Below are 9,885 nucleotides of genomic sequence, written 5' to 3' on the forward strand. Positions count from 1 at the left end.
TGGATTTTTACTCCAGTTCCCTAAGTGGCCCCCTCAAGGATTGAACTCACAACCCTGGGTTTAGCAGGCCAATGCTCAAACCACTGAGCTATCTCTCCCCCCACTACCCCCCAATGCTAGCATGCTATTGCACTTGGGCCTGTCCCATCCATGCAGCGACCAGGCCATACCTGCCCTGGTACCAGGGGAATGGCTACAGTGCCAGAGGCTGTGGGTCCCCACCATCACACACACCCCACCTTGCCCCTGGGGTGCCCAGCTCCATAGCCTGCTCCTCTCTGTTGGGCAGGGGGAAGGCAGCATGAGGCTCTGCGTGTGGGGCTGAGGACATCTCTGCCCCACACAAGGCTCCCAAAGGATGCTGGGAAGCAAGGGGATTTTATCTCTCACAGACAATTAACCCACTGGGGGCCAGACATGCAATGGGGGTGTGTGGAGAGGGTGGGTAGCTATGTGGGGTGGGGGCACAGTGGAGGTGGGGTATGCCAGAGGGGGTGGCACAGTGGGGATTTGGGTGTGCTGCGGGGGGTGGGTAGCTCTAGGGATGGGGGGCACAGTGGGGCATTGGGTATGCTGGAAAAGGGGGCATGGAGGGCATTGGGAAGCACCCAGCCTCTGCATGACCCATCCCTGCTTGGGCCCCTAGTGCATTGTGGGTCCCCCTCGGGCACGGAGCACATGGCCAGCAGCGGATGACAGCCCCCTGAGTCAGCGCCCACCGCCCACCCGCACCCGCAGCGTCTGTCTCTCCATCTTGTGATATTTCGCTCCCCGGGAGATGCCGGAGGCAGTGCAGCAAACAAACCCTGCGCCAGCTTGTGCCGCAGCAGCCTGGCATAGCCCACCAACCCAGCCCCCCGCCCCCCTGCCCAGCCCCAGGCAGCATGGCCATGGGCGGCGAGGCACACACGGCCCTGCCAGCCACAGGGCACAGCTCATGGCCCATCACCCCCCTCCCCCCCCGGGGCACAGACTGCTGGGCTGGAGTGGGGGCTGGAAGTGTGGATCCTGGCGCTGGTGCCACAGGGCATGGATCCCACTGGGGGGCGGGGCTGGGACTGTGAATCCTGGTGCTTTTGCCCCAGAGCATGGAGCCCATTGGGGGCCTGGGAGTGTGACTCCTGGTAGGTGCCCCTGGGCATGGATCCCTGTACTTCCAGCTGGGCACATGGCTCCAGAACTGCCCTGACACAGCAAGATGAGCGGAGAAGGGGGGCACGGTGGGCACAGGGCCAGAGTTGCTGGCTGGTTTCCTGGGAGCGTGTTGCCTGTTGGCAGATGAGTCCCTGGCAACGCCAGCACCAGCTGGTGCCCATTCCCAGTTCTCTGCAAGCGGCTTCTCCTCCCCCTCCCACCCAGCTCTGCTCCCAGATGTGCCCGTCAGAGACCCAGAGCAAGGGCGGGGTTGGATGGGGGGGGAGGAATCCCTCTCTTGGCTACTCCCACTTCCCACTTTAAGCCCCGCCTTCAGCCCCCAGCTCCCTTGCCCTGCTAGACGGCGAGCCCAGCCCCCAGGCTGGCGGGCTCAGGGGGGCAGGGAATGGGGCACTGGGCCTTTCCCCTCCGTGGGGCGCTGGCTGTGATCCCACCCAGAGCAGGGGACTGGCTGGCTCAGGGCGGTGGGGAATGGGACGTGGGGCCTTTTCCCTGTGAGAGCGCCGGCTCCCATCCGCCTCGAGGTGATGCCCCCCCCCCAAGGATGGGGGGAGCTGGGGAGCGGTGTCCTGCCCACCGATCTCGCCTGGTGCGAGGGGCACTGGCTGCCCCGCTCCCCGCCCTTTGTTGGCATCTGGAGCCAGAGCCCTTGGGCTGCCCCCGGCGGGGCGGGGCGGAGCCCGGCCCTTCAAGGGTTAAGCGGCGGCCCCGCGGCAAGGGGAGGAGCCGCCGGGCCGGGATAAGGCTCCGTGGCGCGCAGGGCTCATTTCTCCCCGCGAGCGGCCGGGAGCGCAGCGTAGGGAGCCCGGAGCGCAGCGCCCCCGCCCCGCCCGCGCCCCCACCGGCATGAGGCCGCCGTGCGCTCGCTGTCGCCGGCGCAGCGGGGGCTAAGGCGGGACGGTGCCCTCCGAGGGCGCCGGGTGCCACCGGGCTGAGCGCACCGGGCACCGGCATCGGAGCGGGCTGTGCGCTCAGCGCCCCTGGCCAGGCGCGGGCACCGGGCTGAGCGCACCGGGCACCGACCCGCGAGCACTGTGGCCTGAGACCCCAACGCCCGGGCACCCGGGAGCCCTGCGGACTCGGCACTGGACTGTGTCCCCCTGTGCATTGGTGCCGGGCTGGGCTTTGGCAAACACCCCGTCCGGCTGGGATCGGCGCCGGGCACCTGCGCGCTGCTGGCCGGGCGCCACTGAGGCTCGGATCTGCCCCTGCCCTGCTCCGGCCATCTGCCCTTCTGCTCTCACCTTGGCAACATGCTGCCCCGGCCGGGCCGCCTTCTGCACGGTAAGCGCCATCGCCAGCTGGCTCCGAGGCTTCACCCCCGGGCCCGGTGGGGCAGCTTGGGAGCCGCCGCTGGCTTGGCAGCATGGGGAGGATGGGGTGGTGCTGAGGGGTGGTACCAGGTGGAGGACAATGCTGGGGGGGGCGCGGATGGGGCGGTGTCGGGGGGCAGGATACAGTGTCCTGGGTGAGGGAGACGCGGACAGGACAGTGCTGGCAGGGGGAGAGGGATAGTGCTGTGGGGGTACAGGTGAGACATTGCAGAGTGGGGCACACAGCACCCTTGGGGGGGCACGTGACAGGGATGGAGGTAACAGTGCCCAGGCACTGACAGCACAGCTTCCTGGGGTGGGGTGGGGGCACAAGCACCCTGGACGGGCATGGCAGAGGAGAGCCGGGGGGACGGTGGTAAGGTGTGGGGCAGCTGTGGACAAGAAGGTGCCGGGGGGCAGCAGGACACAGATCGTTGGGTGCATGAGCAAGACAAGCCCTGGGGTGGGTGGGGATTGTTCGTGCCATGGCCTGGGGGGTGCAGGGCAGTGTGATGGGGAGGGGGAAGCCAGAGCAGCTCAGTCCACACTCTGTCTCCCCCCACCCTGCGAGCCCAAGGACGGGGAACGGGGAAGCTGAGGCCAGGGGCGGTGCCACCCTCCTTGCCACGCACCCAGCTACTTAGTTACCTGGGGGGGGGGCAGGCCAGGGAATAGGACATGGGGCCTTCCCCTCTAGGGGGCGCTGGCTCTGATTCAGCCGTGGACATGAGGGGCTGGCTGGCTGGTTGGGGGGTGTTCTCCCCGACCCCCAAATTCACGGATCTGGTGGGAGGAGTTCCAGCTGCGCCCCCTGCAGGACAGGTCTGGGGTGGATGGGGGGGCATGTTCTTCTCTGGGGTATTTGGTGCCCAGGGGCTGGTGACTCCAGTGCTGACTCAGCTGATGAGAGGGGGAGTGAAACAGATGGGTCGAGGGAGGGGGCAGATGGGGAGGGATTGGCAGGGGGGATACGAGGGGGCGAAGCGAGGATCAGAGCACGCAAGGGGTGGGTCTGGTGGTGCTGCTGCCCTGGCACTGGGGAGTGGGGGTGGCTTGGCAGCGCTGCCCCCTGCTGGCCTGCTCCTGGTGCCCCAGGCGACTGGTGCCATTTATAGCCACTGCGTTAGGGAAGAGCTCCCGGCGCAGCCAGCAGCTTATTTTGGGGGGTCTTAAATTATGGACAAGCACAGAGCAGCTCCCAGCAGCACGGAGCCCCCTCGCCTGCATCACTCGCTGCGTCACCACCCCACAGGCTCCCTGCCAGCCTTCGCCCTGCTGGGGAGGGGGGGAGGATGCTCCTTGGGTATTACCCCCCTTCTGCTCCCTAGAGCCTTCATCCTCACCACCAGCTGTGGAACCTTCTTTGCCAGCCAGCTGCCTCCTCTTAGGGCTCTCCCCTCCACATCTGTCTGAGCGTCTGATCCTATGGGGACCCCCCCTCACCCTTGATTCCCATCAGCAGCCATCTCCGTCCCCACCATCCTCTTCCTCCGTGGGAGGCTGGACTGCTCCCCCAGGCCTTACACCTGCCATTTCTGCCCCTTCATTTCCCCTCCCCTCCTTCTGATCCCCCCCTCACTGCCCTGGTGTCCCCCCCCCGCCCCACCAGATTCTGTACCCGCCTCCCTGCCCCCCTCTTTCCGTGGCCAAGCGCCATGTCCTAGGGACCCTGCTCCCCCAGCTCCGCCTCCTGGGTCGGTGGTTCCCCTGTTGGCTGGCCAGATGCTCAACTGGGCATGAGCTGGTGGAGCACAGACCTTGCCCCATCCCTCAGCAGGGGGAAGAGGGGGGTGGGGCAGCCACAAGGGAGCTACCTACAGCCGGCGCCTGGTCACTGCAAAGAGCCAAGACAGTGGCTGGAGGCCTGGAGATCTGGGAAGGGCCTGGGGCAAATGCCTGGGCTGGCATCTGGGGGGCTGGCATGGGGCCCACCGGGTAAGCAGGAGGGGAGAGGTGGCAGCTGTGCCAAACCCCCACCCACCCCAGGGCCAGGCGCTGCTGAGGCGGGAAGGCTGGTGAAATGCAGACTGGGTGAGGGGTGCTATCCCGGCCTCCCTTTGAGGAGTGGAGTCGGCCTCCAGTGAGGGACCCCCCTGCCCACTGGCTGGTAGCAGGGAGTGACTGGAGGGGCAGCCAGCGAGGGCAGGTCTGAGGGCTTGGGGGAGGGGGATCTGAGGGGGGAAGGCTGGGGGGTTGGGGCGGGGAGACGAAATAGGGCAGGCCTTGAGGGAGACGAGCCCAGGGGCACAGGCAGAGCTGCCCTGCTGGGCGCACACCATGCTGATGTCTGTACAGGACTGTGTGTGGAGGGGGGGGGGGGTAGGCTGAGAATCTTCCAACCCTCCCCCCCCCTCCCTCCCTCGACCTGCACTTAGAGAGAGCCACAGGCCTGAATTATGGATGAGTCTCCTTGGGTTACAGCTGCTCAGCCGGGGGCGGGGGCCCAGAACAGCCCCCCAGGCACTGGGCATGGCTGGACGCCTGCCCAGCCCCAGAGGAGTGCCAAGGAGGCAGTGCTGGACCAGTGCGAAGGGGACGCTGCGTAATCCTCGGAGCAGGATTAAGAGATCAGAATTTGGCTCCTCGAGTTCCCCGAGAGAGACGGGAAGTGCCCCATACAGGGCCTGGGGAACTTTATCAGCACCCCTCCGTGAGAGACAGGGAGTGGAGCTGGCAAGGAAAGCTCCTAGGAACTACCACACTGGGTCAGACCAATGGTCCCTCTAGCCCAGTGCCCTGTCTGCCAACATGGGCCAATGCCAGGTGCTTCAGAGGGCATGAACAGAACAGGGCAATTATCGAGTGATCCATCCCCTGCTGTTCAGTCCCAGCTTCTGGCAGTCAGAGGCTAGGGACACCCAGAGCATGGGGTGATTGGGGTGTCCTTGGGGAGCTCTATGACTGTCCTGTACCTGGGGGGTCTGCGTGGGGGAGGTCCTGCCCGTGTGAGTGTGGGGATCTCCCGCTGAGTGGGCTATAGAGTCTCAGCCCAGCAAGGTCACTCACTCCCTCAAGCCCAGCGGGGGTGTGGCTGGAGCTGCCTTGTGGGGAGAGGAGCACGTGTGGGTCCTGAGTGGGGAAGGGGAGAGGAGGAGGAGGCGGCGGCGGCGGAGGTGGTGTGAACAGGAATGGCAGCAGCTTGTGTCACTTGCTCTGGCGTCAGCCGCCCACCTACACACGCTCTGGGCACATGCATTTGCACATGGGACACGCGCACGGAAGTGTTCACACGGGCGTTTGCGCTGCCTGGGGTCAGGAGCACCCATGGCCTCAGGCCTGGGAATACCCACTATATACGGGAAGGTGCCCACAGGACACCCCCCACACACACACACACACATGGGATCACGCACCTGCTGGCTTGGGTAGGAGAGCATGTGGGGGGCAGGGGCGTGGCCCTGGCTGGGTGGAGGGGGGGCTCTGGTGCACTGGTACAACAGCCCCTCTCACCTCCCGCCTCTCTGTTTTGCAGGCTCCGTCACTCTCCTCTTCTGCCTCCTGGTGCTGCTGGTGACCTTCCCCCCGGGGGTACCCACCTGCCCCATGCTGTGCACCTGCTACTTCTCCCCACCCACAGTCAGCTGCCAGGCCAACAACTTCTCCTCGGTGCCTCGGGTGCTGCCCCCCCACGCCCAGCGCCTCTTCCTGCAGAACAACCTGATTGGGGCCCTGCGGGCGGGCACCTTCGGGCCCAGCACCGTCACCCTCTGGCTGTACTCCAACAACATCTCCTCCATCCAGCCCGGCACCTTCCGCCACCTGCCCGCCCTGGAGGAGCTGGACCTGGGGGACAACCGCCACCTGCGCAGCCTGGACCCCGACACCTTCCGGGGGCTGGAGCGGCTGCAGTCCCTGCACCTCTACCGCTGCCAGCTCAGCAGCCTGCCCAGCACCCTCTTCCGCAGCCTCTTCAGCCTCCAGTACCTGTACCTGCAGGAGAACAACCTGCTCTACCTCCAGGTGGGTGGGGGCAGGGAGCCCGGCCACAGGGACGCCTGCGCGCCAGCCACCGCAGCCGGGAAGCCAGCTCGGCCTGGGACACTGGCTGGCTCCGGGGTGGGGAATGGGATATGGGGCCTTTGCCCCCTAGGGGGCACCAGCTCCAGCCCTGCTGAGCTGGGGACTGGATTCTCTGGGCTTCGGCTGAGATCCCCACCTGTCCTCTGGCTGGGAGTCCAGCTGCCCGGCCGACGTCAGGCAGCTCCCCTCCCCCACGCTCCTGCAGGCAGGCTGGGGGGAGCAGAGGGGCTCTTTGGGGCCTTGCCAGCCAGCTACTCTCAAACCACAGTCCATCCGGCCCCGGGCGCTGCGGCTCCTCCACAGCAAGGAGCAGCCCGGCCCTGCAGCCTGCGCGAGTGGGGGGTGGGGAAGGAGGAGAGGGAGTCCCTGCCAGACAGCACTGCCTCCAGCAGAGCATGCCCTGCCCTGCAGAGATCACAGGGCTGGGAGCTGGGTGGTGAGGGGGCAACGCTTGTGCCACGTCATCTGACTTGACTATCATCCCTCCCTCCCTCTCACCCCTCCTCCAACCTCTCTCTCTCCATCCATCCCTCTGTGTCCTCTTCCTCTCCTGCTGTCCTTCCACCTCCCTCCATCATGCCTGGCTCCTTCCTTCCATTCCTCCCCCTCTTCTCCACCATCCACCCTTCCCTTCCTCCATCCACCTTCCTTCTACCCGCATCTATTCCTCCATCCATCTCTACCCCTCCTCCGTCCCTTCTTTCTACCCTCTCTCTGTCCATCTGTCCTTCCTTCCATCCCTCCCCTCCTTCCTTCCACTCCCTGTCCATCTATTCCTCCATGTATCCATCTCTACCCCTTCTCTCCTCCTCTCTCCGCTCCTTTCTTTCTTTTTTCTACCTGGCTCTCCATCCTTCCCACTTGCCATCCCTCCCACCTTGATCTCTCAGGACGACCTGTTTGTGGACCTGGCCAACCTGAGCCACCTCTTCCTGCACGGGAACAAGATCCGTGTGCTGTCGGAGCACGTGTTCCGGGGGCTGGGGGGGCTGGACCGGCTGCTGCTGCACGTCAACCGGCTGCACTCGGTGCACCGCTGGGCCTTCCGGGACCTGGCCAAGCTCACCATCCTCTACCTGTTCAACAACAGCCTGGCGACGCTGCCGGGCGAGACGCTGGCCGAGCTGCCCTCGCTGGAGTTCCTGCGCCTCAACAACAACCCCTGGGCCTGCGACTGCCGCGCCCGCTCCTTGTGGGCCTGGTTCCAGCGGGCCCGCGTCTCCAGCTCGGATGTGGCCTGCGCCAGCCCGCCTGAGCGCCAGGGTCGCGACCTGCGCCGCCTGAGCCAGGCTGATTTCAGAGACTGCCCCCCGGCCAATCACGCCCCAGCCCGGCCGGCGGGGGGCACCAAGCCCAAGTGGGGTGGGGAGGCCGAGGCGGGCCGGCCCCACAGCAACAGCTCCTCCAACCACCTGTACGGGCTGGGGGAAGCCGGGGCGCCCCCTGCCGACCCCTCCTCCTTCTACCGGGACCTGCCGGCCAGCGACATCCGCAGCCCCAAGTATGACTCCCCCACGGAGGTGGACTACTGGGCCGGCTATGGTAGTGAGGAGGGCCGGCTCAAGGAGGGCTGCACCGGGCCCGGCTGCTCCCCACTGGACTCTGGGGCCTGTGGGCCAGGTATACTGCCCGCAGCCCTCCCCCCACTCCTGCTGCTGCTGGTCCCCCCTGGGCTCTGACCCGGCCCCACCAGACTGCCCCGGACTGAGCAAGGACAGCGACTATGGGAGGACAGGCCCTAAATAACCCCCCCATGGCACTGAGACTGAGGGGGGCAGCCCTGAGCCCCCCTTCTGGGACTGAGCCTGCCTCGTTTCTCCCCACACACACCTGCCCTTGTGGGCAGCTGGCTAGTGGAAATGTGGAGTTTGGGTAACGAGTGCTTTCCCGCTGCCCAGGGGGTTCCTGCTGCTTGTGGAGGGGAGCCCACCACTGCAAACAGGACCCCCAAGGAACCCTCTACGGGCACCCCCAACTTCCCTCCCCATTGGGCCCCTAGACCTCCAGGAACCCCACCCCCAACACCTCCATCTTATCCCCCCCGCAATGGACCCTTCCATGCTAGCCCCCAACCCCATTGACATTGCTCACTGCCCCCCCACACACCATCTCTCCACCCTGGGCAGAGCCCCCCCCCCACTCCTATGTGACAAGCTGTGCAGGGGGACCAGCTATTGGACGCCTCCTGCCCCCAGGGGTCCACAGCATGGCCCCTAGGAGTTAGGGCCCCCTCCTGCGGGGGGGGGGATCAGTGCCCTTCTAATCCCCCCCACCGTCCCCTCCAAGCCACACCACCCCCTGCTCCCACATGCCCACAACTGTCCCCCCAGCCCATTGCCTGCACCCCTATATCCCCACTCCAAGAGAGAGAAAGCAGTGTCCCCTCCCTCCTTCCCAGTGCCCCTCTCCAACCCACTGCCCCCAGCCCCTTCTTTCCCTGGCCCACATGCCACCCCCACCTCCCCATCTCCATGTTCCTGGACTGGCCCTCAGGGCTGGAAGCTCATTCCTTCTCCCCCTCCCTTCCCTGAGTCTGGTGGGATCCACCCCCCCCCAAACCCTGCTCTGCGGCTCTGACCTTCCCCCCGCCTTTACCCACACGTCTGATGCTGGATGTTTTTCTGCTGCTCGCCCCGCCCCCCTTCTAACAAGCAAAAAAAAAAAGGGGGGAGGGGTTGGAAAAATATTTATTAAAATTCTATTATTTTAGACCCATTTGTCAGACTTAGTCACTCGGGCGCATGGGCAGCAGCTGCTTCGGAGTCCGGTTCCTGAGCTTGGCGGCTCCTGCCCGGGCCGCACGGGGTATTCAGATGGCCGGCTCCCGGCTCACTCTGGATCCCATCTCAGGCCAGGTGCCAAACCCAAGACTGGTGGGTCTGAGTCCTGATGGGGGAGGTGCCCTCCTTACCAGCTCCTCATGCCAGCTGGCAGAGATTCCCCTCTCTCTCCCCCCCCACCCCTGCAGAGCAGGCACAGACTCAGCAGGCAGAGGAGGAGAGCGGCTCTGGCAGCTTTTGGTCGCTTGCCCCCAAAATCTCCGCTCTCATTTCAAACCAGCAGCTTCTGCCTCCTGAAGCTGGCGATGATTTGGGGGGAACCTGGTGGCCCAACCTGGTGGCCCCCCACCTCCCTGCCCCTTCTGCCTATCCCCATTGCAGGCTCTCGCTCTCAGCATTGTAGAGAGAACCCCGCAGCGGCGTGACACATGCGTGATGCTGCCTGAGTCTGCAGCCAGCCTGAGCTGGGGGTTTCCCTTTCAGCTGAGTAGGCTGTTAACTCTGGAACCCACTGATGGTGATCACACTGCAACTGACATGAACTTGTGGGGTGCTGCCCAAAGCCCCCTGCCTGGCATCCACTTTCAGGGGCCTGGCACACTTGGACCCCATGTTCT

General features: G+C 65.6%; 1 protein-coding gene across 1 annotated transcript; it reads left to right on the top strand.

Annotated features, from left to right (window-relative positions):
• The first annotated feature begins 1,942 nt into the window (after window positions 1-1,942).
• On the top strand, window positions 1,943-9,885 carry RTN4RL2 (reticulon 4 receptor like 2). Its single transcript, XM_045012592.1, has 3 exons — window positions 1,943-2,439; window positions 5,941-6,428; window positions 7,379-9,885. The coding sequence occupies exons 1-3, from the start codon at window positions 2,409-2,411 to the stop codon at window positions 8,165-8,167; spliced, it is 1,308 nt and encodes a 435-aa protein (XP_044868527.1). The 5' UTR covers window positions 1,943-2,408; the 3' UTR covers window positions 8,168-9,885.

Source organism: Mauremys mutica, chromosome 4 (assembly GCF_020497125.1).
Source record: "Mauremys mutica isolate MM-2020 ecotype Southern chromosome 4, ASM2049712v1, whole genome shotgun sequence".
NCBI classification, from domain to species: domain Eukaryota; kingdom Metazoa; phylum Chordata; order Testudines; family Geoemydidae; genus Mauremys; species Mauremys mutica.

Excerpts from the sequence above, each read along its gene's own strand:
- RTN4RL2 (XM_045012592.1), top strand. The coding sequence starts at position 2,409 with ATGCTGCCCCGGCCGGGCCGCCTTCTGCACG. Across the intron at positions 2,440-5,940 it reads GCCGGGCCGCCTTCTGCACG|GCTCCGTCACTCTCCTCTTC; the intron begins GTAAGCGCCATC and ends TCTGTTTTGCAG. Across the intron at positions 6,429-7,378 it reads ACAACCTGCTCTACCTCCAG|GACGACCTGTTTGTGGACCT; the intron begins GTGGGTGGGGGC and ends TTGATCTCTCAG.